The 15,046-nt window shown below is 42.4% G+C and overlaps 1 protein-coding gene across 3 annotated transcripts in view; it reads right to left on the reverse strand.

Annotated features, from left to right (window-relative positions):
• Positions 1-15,046, reverse strand: part of KLHDC3 (kelch domain containing 3) — a 45,615-nt gene continuing 30,569 nt past the window's right edge. For all 3 annotated transcript variants that reach the window (XM_080998176.1, XM_080998177.1, XM_080998178.1), the window contains 3 exons: positions 2,168-2,241; positions 1,849-1,927; positions 1-988 (listed from right to left, as the gene is read on the reverse strand). In XM_080998176.1, the coding sequence (XP_080854302.1) occupies positions 922-988; positions 1,849-1,927; positions 2,168-2,241 (220 nt within the window). In that variant the 3' untranslated portion in view covers positions 1-921. The remainder of the gene's footprint in view (positions 989-1,848; positions 1,928-2,167; positions 2,242-15,046) is intronic.

Below are 15,046 nucleotides of genomic sequence, written 5' to 3' on the forward strand. Positions count from 1 at the left end.
TTTAGCTTCCCCGCCCCCCGTATTTATAAATTCAGAGGTGCTGCTTGTACACATGAAACTGGGCAGCAGCGTTTCAGATCTTGCAGTGACCCCTCCTGCAACAGGCACAGAAAAGTCTCTGTTCTACTCAGTCCTATGAGATGTTGGATGGCCACTCCTTGCCTAGGCGGGCAGAGCTGTCATCATTTCCCCCTCCTCTTCCAAGCAAAGAGTCTGACCTCACAGAAGTCCACACTACTGTAAAGGCAGCGAGTGCTTGATTATCTCGTATATATATATATATATGGAGTTCCCCTGGATGCCCAATGGAGAAGGGCAAACCCAGTCCAGTTTCAAAATATGTAAGACCAGGCATGCTTTTCTGAGCTCACAGCGGAGCAGAGAAAATGGCTTAAGACAGGGCACCTGGTTCAGCCCTTGGGTTAATGATGAGGGCCAGGCACTCAAAATGGCTAGGGACGTAGAGAAGTTGGGTCTTGGTAAGTCCTTGCTTGGTTTGCCTTTGATCCTAGACTTATGCGAAGCACATGCTGGCCTTACACCAGTTAGTCCTGAGATTGAGTTTCTTTTGTTCCTATTATTCAAGTTGTACTACCGCCATAGAGAAATGTAAGCTGTAGTGTCCAGCAGCAGGAGCAGGAGCGCACCTGCAATGCTTCTCTGTAGAGCGCACTGTCCAATTCTGCATGCATGCTGCCTTTAAGGCGAGGTCTCGGCAAAGTTGCAGCTGGAGAGGTGTGGCAGCAGGATGGGCAAGTAGAGCCCTCCTAGCGCTGGGCTACAAAGAAATCTCTTATGTGGAGGTGAAGCAGTGCCCCTTTCCTGAATAGGCTAAACATTCATGCACAGTGAAGGAGACGGTAGATGATGTCTGCAAGGCGGGGGGCCGAGGGCAGCTGGGAGGGGGAGCAGGAGACTGGATTATCCATGAGAGGAGAAGATGGGTCGGCTGATGTTGCTGTTTGTCGTCATTGCTGCAAGCTCCCACCTGCAGAGACAATGGGCTAGAATTAAACACAGGTACAATCGAACACAGATCCTGAAGTTGAGGCTCCAATACTTTGGCCACCTCATGAGAAGAGAAGACCCCTGGAAAAGACCCTGATGCTGGGAAAGATTGAGGGCACAAGGAGAAGGGGACGACAGAGGACGAGATGGTTGGACAGTGTTCTCGAGGCTACCAGCATGAGTCTGACCAAACTGCGGGAGGCAGTGGAAGACAGGAGTGCCTGGCGTGCTCTGGTCCATGGGGTCACGAAGAGTCAGACACGACTAAACGACTAAACAACAACAACAAAACAATCAAGATGTTTCAGCTACTAAACATGGCGGTTGGATGATGCCGTGTACGTCTCCTTCTGGCAACTCCTGCAGCCAAGCTGGTGCCAAATGTATTGCTCTGCTTTCCTTTGGACCACATCAGTGAGGCTGGGAGAGGGGGTCTTGTTGTCTGGGGAGCCCAGGACCTCCATACACACTGCCCAGGCTTGCGCCCCAGGGAGGTCACTTTGGTGCTGCTAAGGCAGAGGTTTGACTTCACCACTCCATTGTCTTTCGAGACAGACAGATGCCATCAACAATGACAAACATGAAATGGGAAGACTGGGGGAAGAGAAATCAATGCCACAGTGTGTGCTTTATGTGCTGAAAGTCCTAGGTTTGAACCCTGCAATTAAAAAGATCAGGTAGCAGGTGATGGGAAATACTTCTAAAGGAGACCTAGTACCAGTCAGACAATATTGGGTAGAGGGGGAAATAGTCTGCCCTGGTAAAAGCCTGTGTCTTGTGTAGTATAGAACAAGTGGTTTAGATATATTGAACATCCCTGAATGGGGATAAGTAACTTACCTGATGTCATGAGGGAGACAGGACTGGTCGAGGTTATACTGTATCACTGCCAGTTTACAGAGTGTTTTTAAGCTGGGACCTGAAGAAAAAGAAGCATACAGTATGATGATAAAACTGCCCTTCTTGGAAGCAGCCCATGAGAAGCATAAAAAGTAAGCCAAATTAGCTGCACTAGGCAGCTCCCTCAATGGGACAAGGAGACAGTACAGCTATTGCAGCTACTTTGACCAGGCTTTTTAATGTAAAGAAAACACACCAGGAGATTCAACCTAGGGGAAGCAGTTACTAAAGGCAACATAAGGAGGAAATGTTCACATACTGAAGTCTAAGATGTACAGGTCCGAGTGATCCATCAGGTCAAATTCATCTCCCATGCCTTCCTCTGGGGATGGGCTGTGGAAAACAAAGAGAACCCCATCAATCACTGCAATTCACTTCAAATTAAGGCTGTGTTTCAGATTCTTCCAGAGTTCTGAACTATTCCACAGGGCCTCCCTGACTTCAGTGTTACCTAACAAAGTGCAGCTGCTGATAGCAAAGGCTCTCTTTAATAACCTCTGTGTTTACTGCTGGCCAAGCCAATGCTGTTTGTTTTCAGTTCCTACTCCCTTTACTGCCTTATGTCTAATGCTGCCATCTATTCCTTTAACCTTCAAGATTATTTCCTTTACCTCTGCCCTATCCTCTGCAATTCAAAAGGATTTTATCATAGATGTGTCAGGATGGAAATAGTCTCTTTGCAACGAAGTCTTCCCTTCCCCACTTTGCTATTCCTGCATTAGCAATGAGACTGTGATATGTATTTATTTCAGTCTATGAAATTTATTTGAAACACGTATACCTTGCACTTCTACGTACCCTGGCAGGTTACAAAAATGAAAAACAACACTGGATTCTAACCATACAACTTCCTTGCAGTAGTTCCCCCCCCCCTCTCCCGCCCTGTGCCTCTGCCCAATACATATAAACTCCCCACTCTGTGTTACTCTGCATCAGTGGTTCCTTAAATGTCCCCTGCACAAATTGCTGAGAGTCTTGGAGGACCTCTTAATGACTTTTCTGCCTTTTGTAGCCACTGTAATGCGCTGTGCCAGATGCTGTATGATTTTTAATAGTATTTTTACAGACACATTGCAGGCTTCCTTAATGTAGCTCACGAACTGCTCTTTGTCTGCAGACCATAGCTTGGGAATCCCAACTCTACATTAGCTTTGCAATTCCCTCCCATCTTATATGAACTCCATTCAAAAACACACTAGACTCCCTCGGTTCTCCTCTCAGCATTGCCGTTCCAAATCCCATCATCAAGGCAACAGGTTTGCCTTAATCACTTTGCTTAGTACCAGGAACAATTGTGGCAGCAAATCTCTGCATACTGCGCGCTAAACCTCTATGTGGACACAAAGAAATACCCAAGATGAGCATGGAAATGTAGCAGATCTGTCAGCCGTGGTTTAAGAAAGGAGAAACCTGAGCATGTTAGAAAGGGGATACTTTGGGGCATGGGCTTGACCTGTTTGTACAAGCTTCTGCCCAGTTGCTTCATTTGCTCCAGCCTCTCTTCTTCCCTAGCAAACAAACAAGGCTCCTTGCTCTGCCCTTGCAACAGCCAGGGCAGGATGTTCCTGCACCATCTGGAAATTTCATTATCGCAGAAGGTCACAGAGACCCCTAGCAGGCAGCCAGCTTGGGAGCAGTGGGGGAGGAATCAGATTTAGGTTGTGTATTTGATCACTCCACAACACCAGTGACGTCTGAGTTCTTCTCTAAAGTTGAAAGGATTCTTTCTTGCTAGAGGTGTGGGTTTTTTAACCCACCAAATCAACTCGAGTAACAGATACAGGGGTTGGCAGACTCTTAAACAGAATAACAGGCAAGCGACTGGGAGAGAAGCAGATTCCTTGCAAAAAATAAACAAATATAAGCCAGTCTCTCCCTTTGCTGCCTTACACTAAGGGAGGCTCCAGACTGTCATTATTTTGTGGAAGGGATTCAAGTGCATCCTTGGAAAGTTAGATTTGGACAATTAAAGCGGATTAAAGCACTCTGCTGCCTTAGTACAGCAAATTCATTTTTAAATAGAAATAATTTCGACAGTGACAAGGAAGTGCATTGAAAAGTGTGGAAAGAATGAGTGATTAATGGGGAGATGCGTGAATGCCCCACAAGCAAATCAGGATGAATACTCACTGTTGTATATCCAACACGTAAACTAAATCTAAATTCTCAATGAAGACTGAACATAATCTAGTCTCCATGTAAACCTTATGCAAGGAAATCTTTTGTAAACCACTTTGAGGTTGTTGTTTTTTTACAATCAAGCAGTGTATAAATGTTACTTGAAAAATCAATAAATCAATAAGGTTAATAAATTGGTGGAATGGAAGAGCCATAAAATCAGAGGACGGAAACAGTCAGAGTGGATTATAACTATGCTTCATCTGCCTATAGGTACATCATTGATATTACATAACTGTGTAAATGACTGCTTTGTGAAGACCGCACTCAAATCATGAATATTTGGAGATAAATAAGAGGTTTCATCTTTCTGCCTCATACAGCTACCATTTTATGCATTAATGGCCAATGCATTCTCCAAAAGCAGATTCTTATGTAGCTCATCTGGTACCATCTACAAACTAACGGGTGGTATCAGGAAGTGCAGAAATACCTAAACGTTGTTATTCCCGCGAAATGCCCTCCCATCAGATGTTAAGGAGATAAATAACTATACAACTTTTAGAAGGCAGCCTTGTTTTAGAAAGTTTTTAATGTCTGGTGTTTTACTATGTTTTTGTGTGCACTGGAAGCCACCCAGGGTGGCTGGGGAAACCAAGCCAGGTATGCGGGGTATAAATAATAAAATTACTACTACTACTTTTGAGAGAAAGAAAAACCTCTAAGAGGGAGCTCCTCCCCCAAATCAGCTAATAAGAACTGAGCATTTTCAGTGACCACAGGACACTGACTGTTGGGTGGAAAAAATATATATATATTTTAAAAATCGGTGGTGGTGGTAGGAAAGAGAATGGAATATCCTATAAGCTGGCACAGCTTGCTAGAATCCTGCACAGAAGAATTACTCACAGGAACATTTTGTTGAAGGTCCCACTTGTAGCTCTGAGTGTTCCTGCCATCTATTCACAATCTTCTCTTGAATCTCTGCTTCCAATCTAATGGCCTGGCATTTATTGATTAAAATACTTTTTCTGCCTGGCCCCAGTGAAATAACACAAATCCCTATCTCTTTATAGAGTTTTCTACATGCTTAATCACTTGGCTTCTCTGCTTCCCCTCAGCCTGTCAACTAAAAAAAAAATGACTTAAGGTATGGAACCAAAATATGAAACCATTCTTAATCATCAGAATACCTGACCCTCTGCCATGGTTTTTCACACTTGGTCTTGAAGGGTTTGCTTTGGGACTTCCGGGGTGGCGCCATCGGCAATGGCGGACTCCCTCTGAACTGGAGGGACTAGCTCCGCGGGAAACGGGTCTTCTCCGCTACGGCGAAGCGGGGACCCTTTCAAAAATCACAGGTGGATGAAGCCTGTGACCATGGGACTCGGCGGGCACCTTTAGCGTCCCCCCCAACTCGCTAAGGAACCCACTAACGGGCTCCGAAGTGAAGAGGGGGAAGTGGCGCGGTGCTGTGAGTCAACTGCTATTTCCGTGGAGCGAAGCCGCATAGCCGTTGCCGGAGAGTGCTGCCTTTTTCCTGGGACAATTTGGACTCTAAAATAAGCACCCGTGAGTACTTAGACTTTGAACAACTGGACATTAGATGGGGATTTGCGAGCAGAAAGGAATTGGATCTTAAAAATCTATTTCAATTTGGTACGGAACGGGAAGGTCTAAACAGGAAGTCAGCCTTCCGTTCTTCTGTAGACAGAATAAAGCAAAGACAATGTAAACTAGAGCTCAGAAAATCACTTTTAAAGGATTGGATTTCATCATTTAAAATTGTGGAACCCCCCTTCGACAGCAGGAGAAGAAGGGGGATCTTTTTTGGACTGTTTAAAGTGAGTTTAAAGTAAAGCAACTTTCCTCCGTCCTGATCCTGGAGCGGGGTGTCAGGACTGACGTTTGAAGTTCATTGACCAGAGACAAACGTTTTTGACAGATAGCTAAAAGAAGAGAAACAGTGATTCCACTGTTTCCCTTCGCATTTCAAAGGAACAAATATTGACAAAGTATCTCAAAAAGGGAAACTTTGTTGCAAGATCAAATAGAAGTTTTCCCCCTAGAGGGAGACTGTGAAACTGTAACCAACTCCAGGGAGCTGGCAGCTGTTTACAGATTACAACCGTGGGAATAGGCATTTGACCTTGCAGGACAATGTATTCAGAAGCTTTGTTGTGTGCTTTCTACAAAACAAATGCCCTACTGGAACAGTTACATGAGAAGGTGAATTTGATGACAACTTCGACTAGAAATTTTGAACAGGCAGTGGGAAATTTTGAACAGACAGTGGGAAAATATGTGGAGCCCACCCAGGAATTAAATCAGGAGTGTGTCCTGACAGAACAGGCCCAACAGGAATATGAGTTTTCGGATTTGACAAATGAACTTGGAAAAAGCCAGATTTGGAAAGAAAAAGTTTGGTTTGGCTTGGAAATGGGGGGCTGGATTGACCCCTCTATGCTGGGATGTTTGGACTTTTCAAATCTGGCAATGGGCCGTGAGATGTTTGGGATTGTGGGGGCTCTTAATTTTGGAGGGTCTTTGAAACATGCTTCTAAATACCATATGGAATTCAGTGCTGAATATGGAAAAGGGGCTGATCTGTCAAGAAGGGTTAAAAATATTGCCAAGCTGGAGTTACCACGAGCAGGAGACAAGGGAAAATACAGTTACAAATATGAAGAAGAGCTGCGAAAGGGACATGGAAGAGACTTGAGGGCCTCGGATATAAGGTTGCCAGGTTAATGGGCCAGATCGATGGGATAATAAGGACTGACAAAACCCGGAACCAGGAGGAAGGGACATTGGATGAAGATTGGATCTGTTTGTATTTCTTTTTTCTACCATTCGAACTGTTTTATAAAATTGATGAATGTCAGAAAAATGTTGGAATGAAATTACTCGGCTTTAGTAAAGATGTTTAAAGAATTATGAAAGAATATTATGGTTATGAGAAGTTGGTAAGGTTAAGATTTAAGTTTTAAGCTTTAAGGTTTATTTTCTTATAGAAAGATAAGATTAAAACTGTTTAGGGTAATGTAATGACAGAATATTATGAAATATGGAAAGGATTTGCTGGGATAATTAATAACTAGGATACAAAGAAAGGGAGGAGGAGGAGGTCAAAGAAAGAAGGTAATGACAGTTGAGGATTCGAGAATAATGAATTTGTTTTTAAATGTTCTTAAATTGTATTTTTGTTTTTTTTTCTGTCTTTTTTTCTTATTTTTGAATTTGTATTCGTATGGTTGGAAGGGTTTTTTTTTTCTTTTTCTACTTTGTTAACTATTTTTATTTTGTATTTTCTTCTGCTTTTATTTTATGTTATAACACTTTGAAAATTTCAATAAATATTTTATAAAAAAAAAAAAATGAAGGGTTTGCTTTGGCAAAATGACAGCACACTGAGAACAGTGGCATACACTTGGCTTTCCCCAAATACGTAACAGCCTTCTCAAGTAATTGCTAGATTAGAGTCCTGTAAAGGATGTAATTCTAAAGTTCCTTAGTATTACATTTTACAGTGGTACTTCGGGTTACATACGCTTCAGGTTACATACACTTCAGGTTACAGACTCCACTAACCCAGAAATAGTGCTTCAGGTTAAGAACTTTGCTTCAGGATGAGAACAGAACTCGTGTTCTGGCGGCGTGGCAGCAGCAGGAGGTCCCATTAGCTAAAGTGGTGCTTCAGGTTAAGAACAGTTTCAGGTTTAGTACGGACCTCCGGAACAAATTAAGTACTTAACCCGAGGTACCACTGTACTGACTATGCAATTACATTAAATTTCATCTACTTTTGAATTTTTCATTCATCATGTTAGTGCCAATATTTCCTTTTAGTTATGGGTTGCAGATGCCCGTTGTCTTAGTATCTACAGCCAGGATGGCCAACTAGCAGCGATTGGTCTCCTGAAGCAATTTTATCAAATTCAAATCAAGTTGTGGTGAAAAGCAGCAGCATTCTGCATTTTCATTCACAAACAAAATAAATATTTTCAACTTGTGTATATGTGGGTGAGAGGAAGCAAGTGTCTTCACACTTCAGTGCCACATCTCTCTTTGGATTTTTAGAAATGGATATGCCTGAGGATGCATGTGCCCCAACTCATAGAGCACTTACTTCCAATTCCTTTTTATTTTATATATTTAAAATATTTTTAGCCTACATCTCCTTTGTGCTCAGAATGATTAAAAACATTAGTACACTCAACGTTGTGCAGTAAAATATACTTCTAGCCTTTGTACCTCTATGTCTACTATATATTTTGGAAAGTGGTTCATCTGTCCGTCTGTTTTCTATGGATTTGGACACCTCTGAAGACATCATTGCCAAACAGTTTCTAAGATGGAGGAACCAGTTTTTGTCTACATTTGGATAGATACCATCAGACACCACTTTGAACCAAGATGGTGGACCAAACCATTCCAAACTGCACTGATTTGGACACTTCTTCTTTTTAAAAAAAATGTATTTTCATTAAAGATTTTCTTGATTTACAAAAGTATGTGCAATGTCTCTCTCTCGTCCCCCCCATGTAACGTTTTTACAACATTTCATATGGGTAACCTAATCCAAAACACCCACCCACTCCACTCACACATGAAAACAAAGACCACCACAGCCAACCACAAATGAACAACCACACCCTAGGCCAACCCCAACCTCTTTCACCACCAAAGGAACACAAGTGAACAGCAAAGAACCTGCACAAGCAACACTGACACCAAACCTTACATATATTAAGTAAAATAGAAACATCGTCACCCGACACCCCCATCCTCCCCCCCCCACCTCTTTCTCCCTTTTCTTCCTAATATCTCAACAAATGAAACTGATTTGTAAAGATGATTTGGACACTTCTGAAGATATTGTCACCCAATTTGGCATGAAAGTTTCCGAGACTGAGGAGCATGTTTTGGTCTATGTTTGGAAACTGTCAAATACCATTTTGAATTAAGATGCTGAACCAACCTGTTCCAAACTGCTGCAGGGGGACCTTTTGCCTGCATGCTACTCAAAGGGAACATGCTGAGGAAGCAAACATCAGGGGCAAGTGTGAGACTGAGGACCCAAGGACAGAAGAGGAGACCTAACCCCAGGACGAGTGAGGGGGGGCGGGGAGAAGAGGAGAGAAGAACCAGCAACCAACAATGTGTTGGGCCAAGACCAGGGGTCAGTTGGTAGTTCACCATTGGTTATTGCACCCATGAAGATGGGAGTTGGTTGATGCAGGAATCAGTTTGTAGGGGGTGGCGGTGAGTGAGGTGGGTCCAGCTCAGACAACTGCTTCTCATAAAGCAGTGCTGGTGGAAGCAGCAGCGATAGCAGCTGGATAAGTGCCAGCCGTTGAGTGGTAGGAGGTGGCGTTGTTGTCAGTGGCAGGAAGAATGGCTAGGGCATGAACTACACTGAGGGGCAATGACACAGAGGAGTGGGCAAGCAGGCCTGGCATGGCAGCTGAGCATGTGCAGCAGCAGTGCAGGTGCGACCATGTCAAGGGTGAAATCCTGCTGGCTGAAGGGGTCTGCTCCACCAACTTGTTCCCCATGAGGAACAGTACTCAACAGGACTGAACCCTCTGGCCAGTTTGGTTGGTATGGGGGAGGGGGCTGGAGATCAGGGACCTGTGCACAGCCCTAGAAACTACCACATTATATTCTATTATCAATTTATAAATTGGTTCCTTAGAATTCCTGAGCAACGCTGGTTATTTTCCATCAGTAGTGAATAAGAACAGAAAATATGGCTATCCTTGACCTATTGTTTCTATAGAATCATTCAATTCAACACTGGGTCTAGCACAGAGCCTTGAGTATGTCACTGGTGGGTTTTAACAAGATAAACAGCATGCTATTCATTTTTACTCTTTAGTTCCCTTTCTTCCTGACAGCTTTTAAATATAAAACAACACTCTGGTGTCCAATCCATTACTACCTTGGCTTCTTCAGCAACCAGCAGATATTTTAGTTCCTATTTATATAGTGCTTAATAGATATATTCAAGTAAATTCAATAAAGCTAGGACAGAAGATTCATGTTTTATGTTCTTTGGGACCCACAGGAATCATTCTTAAAAGAACAAGGTCCTGTTACCTGCCCATCAAAAAACTATTAGCTAAATCAAGGAAGAGTACAATGAAGGAGCAGTGTGTGTGTGTGTGTGTGTGTGTGTGTGTGTGTGTGTATCTGAGGAATGCAAATCAAAGTCACAGAAATATGATCAAGAAAGCTACCAGTTCAATGCCAGAGTAAGGGTCTTATGCTGGCTTAAGATACACAAAGCCAGGAAATGAGAAGATAATGCTGATGCTGTAACGGACATGCTCTGTCATCAGTAATGAAGTTGCGCGATGTCTCAAACTGCGCTTCCCTATAACTTGCCCTCCATGTACCCACACTTGGTCCTAGTCTTTCAGGTCCAAATCCAGGTGGGGGAAATGAAGTGTCTGGGACCAGTAAAGATGCTCCACATTGTCCTGGTCCTGTATTGCTTTATGAAGTGTCTGGACCTAGAATAATCCTCCTCTGAGTTGCTCCATGCCTGTTGTTTAACTGCATGAGGAGGACATGGAGCCCTCTTCTAGTGCCCTTCATCATCCTTACACTGGCTAACCTCAAAGGAGGTCTTTGTGCAGCAGTATAGCAAGACTGAATGACCTGGGAGTTCAAATACCTTATTCTGGATTGGGAACTGCAATGTGATGACAGAGATAAAAATACTCATTCAGAACCTTTTTGAGATTTTCTCCAGGAGGCTTGCCACAAGACATCTGGGACTGCTTTGGAACCCGAGATGCTAGGCGGGGATAAAACAGGCTGGGTGGTATGGTGCTGCAGTTGAAAAACAAGTGGTAAGTAGAAGGACTAAGCAGCCTTTTCCAGCACACCACTTATTTTCTTCAAATTGTACCTTCCCAACAATGTTATAAACAAACAAGGATGGGAGAACTCAAAGGAAATCTTTAAGGTCCTACTAGACTGTCCCTCACCCCCATTAACTTCAATACCAATAGGCTCCTGGTAGAATGCAAAAAAAAATTAAATAAATGAAAAAACACTGAAGAGAGATGAAACACCACAGGACGACATAATTCTTGAGGATGCAGTATGAAGTTGGTTCAGGTTTTGCACAAATATTTCAAACACCACCTAGGGTCCACACAGCCACTCCATTACCACAGGAGGGTTAAGACAGATGCTTAACAGCATGTTATACTTTAAAATCAAATCTAATTAAGCTACAATTTCATCCACAAGCTAACAATTTTAGGTCTCAGATTAGAGACATGTGTCAATGGGATATTCTCAATTTTCTGCCAGAAAATGGAAGAACAGTTGGCATTATTAATTTTTGTCCTGACAAAAGCGCACATAAGGGCAAAGATATTCTTCCAATAGCTTCAACCTTAGCAGGGACAGCACCTGTTGTAGAGCAGCGCTGTCTATCTGAGCTCATGATAAAGCTCTTTCAAGCACCACAGCTCTGCAGTTTCCCAGCCAGGATAATCTAACCTTAGTTCACATCCACGTCAGGAAACCCTAATGCACTCCTTATCTTTGTGAGGGAGAAAAAAGCAGTGTCTACTGCATTACAGACAAGTCTTAAGGGCTAAAAGACGTCAGAGTTCAAGGCCAAAATGATTATAGAAGAATAAGGCCAGACATGGGGGTGAATGGCTCCCATGAAGGGATAACCTGGGGCACCTACTACTCTGTTATCAGCCAGGCTCTGGGGCCAGTCAAGCTGGTGGGTCAGCTTGACAGTTTCACACTGGATGCTCTGAGCATCGGGTTGTGCTCCCTTAACAACTTTCTATACACTTTACTCTGCTGAACTTAGGTAGGAAGAGTATCAGCAACAAGAGACAATAACATCTCTCACAGAACTCCCTAGACAGTAAATGCAAGGCCAATAAATTAATTTGAATTCAAATCAAATTAATTTGTCAGCCACCACTGCACATCCTGCACACAAAAAGTACATGCAACACTCCCAGGCCTCTAGAAATTTTGAAACGGAGAGCTTAAGAGCATCCAATCACATTCAGAATTCCTTCGGGAAGGATCAAATAAGCAGTAATACAGTTCTTCTAGCAACCTCCATCCATCAACACTATGCTGTACATTTGCAATACAAGTGCCTTTTGCTGAAGTCCTACCAAGCGCTGTTTAGTATTACATATGGTACAGAACAAATGAAATGGGGAACTTCAGTCCCAAGATATTGCACATAGTAATCTCACTGTTTAGGGAGTAAATGCTTATGATGCGGTACCTATTTATCTACTTCCACTGACATGCTTTCAAACTGCTAGGTTGGGGGAAGCTGGGACAGAGCAACGGGAGCTCACTCCATTGCAGGGTTTTGAACCGCCTACTTTCTGACTGGCAAAGCCCAAGAAGCTCAGTAGATTAGACTCGTGTCTTTTTTAAAAAACAAAACAAAACTTTTTTTGCTTATGTTGTTAGCTCATGTTTGGTTAATTTTATCAAAATTACCCTGACCCTATTCTATTTTGTTAGCATGAAGCTGTGGACTCTCTTCTTCTTTGGGCAAGAGGAGCTGCAGAGGGCCAGCTCCTCCAGGATAGGATCTATTTTAAGAGTTGATTAGCTAAACATTCAACATCCAGCTATGAAGTTTGTATATATGTCTGAATCAAAGTACACATCTGCTAACATGTTTGTGTTTGGTCACTGTAATTATTTTTACACTTAAGCTTTACAATCTGTGTTTCCTGCCTTTCCATTTCCCTCTTATCTTACTGCTAACATATTTCTCTCTCTCTCTCTTTCCACCCATGTGTATGGCCATATATCCCTGCCAACTCAAGACACAATTCCATGCACCAGACAAAGTGGACTCTGGTCCACAAAAGCTTGTGCCCTAATAAATTTGCTGGTCTTTAAGATGCCACAAGACTCTCTGTTGTTTTTGCTGAACAAACTAAAATAACTACCCCTCAGGAAATGGGACAGATATTTATTTAACAGAGCCTGCAGCAGATCTGAGGACACTGATTTGTGGTCTGCAGATAAACTGTTGAGATCTCCTCACTATATGCTATACCAACAGAAAACACCACAGAAACATCTGAAAATGGAAAAGTAATTTCTCACCACAGAACTGAAGATGAGATGAGAGCAGAACAATTTCCAACTGCGTACATTTATCCCACTATTATCTCCAGTAAGTGGCTTTTGTACTGCTTATGCAAAACACTTCTGACCAGAAAGAACAGCAGAACAGAAGAAATGTGTGGGTACAGTGTGGCAAACTTATCACTCTCACCTCTTTTAAAAGCTTATGTCTATCTTCAGCGGAAGACTGCAAACTAAATGTGAAATACAGGCTATGCAAAAAGCAGGGAGGCAAGGGCTCCTGTGGGTCTGAATAGCAGACAGATAAGATTTAGCTCTCCCTATTTGATGCCTCCTGTTCCATTTTTCCAATGGATCCAGAGATTTGCTGGCTGTTATTTTTCCACTTATGTTCTCTCTAATCCTTGCCCTGTTCTGAAATTTTATCTCTTCTCTACCCCCACCCCCACTTCCTGGTGACCTGTCACCTTCAGGACAATACAAGATGCAGGAACCTCTTCATTTACAACAACTTCCTGGAAAAACGTCTTATCAAGCCAGCCAGCTCCAGAGCTTACCTGATAGCTACTCAGAGGAAGTGAACCAAGCTCCCTCTCCACCCCAACCCCCCTCTCTGGCCTTCTTATCCTCTCCCAACACTATAAACAGTGTCTTATCAAACCAGCAAAAGATGTGGGAAACTGTAACGTGCAATAAAAGTTGTCCATCCCCCGTCCCCCCAAATCCGGACACAAAATAGGCACTTCAAATGCACTTTTATTGTGACACTCCAACAGTGAAAAATGAAGGTGGGAAAACCACACTGAAGAACCTATTGGAACTGTTATTTCATTGCTTTAATATGCTCATAGTAACATGTTACCTTTTCACTTAAAATGATAAAAATCTAGCAACATAATTTTGAGAAAAAGTGACTTTTCTAATGTTTTGAAATGGTACATACTATTATGACAGACAATAACACTCATTGTTTAAAAAAATTGGACCATTCTCTTTATTTAGATCTAAAGGTATTATACTTAATATAAAATATGTATATGCAGGGTACGCATATCCTTCTCTTTTCTGCAGACCCAAATTTATAATAATAAAAAGTAGCGCTATCATTATTTTGTTCAGTAGTGTAAAAGAAATGCTGGAAGTTCCCCACATCTTTCCGATATCAAAAGTGACTTCTGTACTATCCTTAGTTCCCCTAGCTCACAGGCAGGGTGTAAGGAAGAAGCATGTGAAGATAAGTAAAACATTTTTAGATCAAATGACCTAATTAATTATCATTATTAAACATATTTACAGGCAGTCTTGTAGGGTTAGAAACCCTCCCAAGGTAGGTTGCAACAATCAATATACAATATAATTAGCAGTAAGATTCAAGAATAATAAAACTGTAATACACAAAGCTAGGAACAGACAATAATAATAATAATTTTATTATTTATACCCCGCCCATCTGGCTGGGCTTCCCCAGCCATTTTGGGAGGCTTCCAAAAATATTAAAATAATGTAATACATCAAACATTAAAAGCTTCCCTAAAAACAAGGACCAGCAATAACACTAAAAACATACCCTCCCTGGTAAATAAATAACGATAATTTTAACAAATTTTAGAATCCAAGAAATAGTCAAGGTACGAAGGGGGGGCATAATGCAGCCCCACTGGCAAGCATTCCACAAGTGAGGCCACTGCCAAAAAACCGTTCTCTTTCCTTCCTTCCTTCATTTGTTAGACACTTTATTTTGCCCAGGGCAATCCAAAGCAACTTAAAACCAAGCTTCCCTGAGTCTACCAAACTCAGAATACTGGATCAAGCCAAAGGCCTGTTTAGGCAACTTGTACTCACAGTGGTCAACGAGATACCTATGGGAAGCCTGCAAGCAGGACCTGAGTGCAACAGCACACGCCCCACT

This window comes from Podarcis pityusensis (assembly GCF_964106645.2).
Source record: "Podarcis pityusensis genome assembly, chromosome: 3".
NCBI lineage: Eukaryota > Metazoa > Chordata > Lepidosauria > Squamata > Lacertidae > Podarcis > Podarcis pityusensis.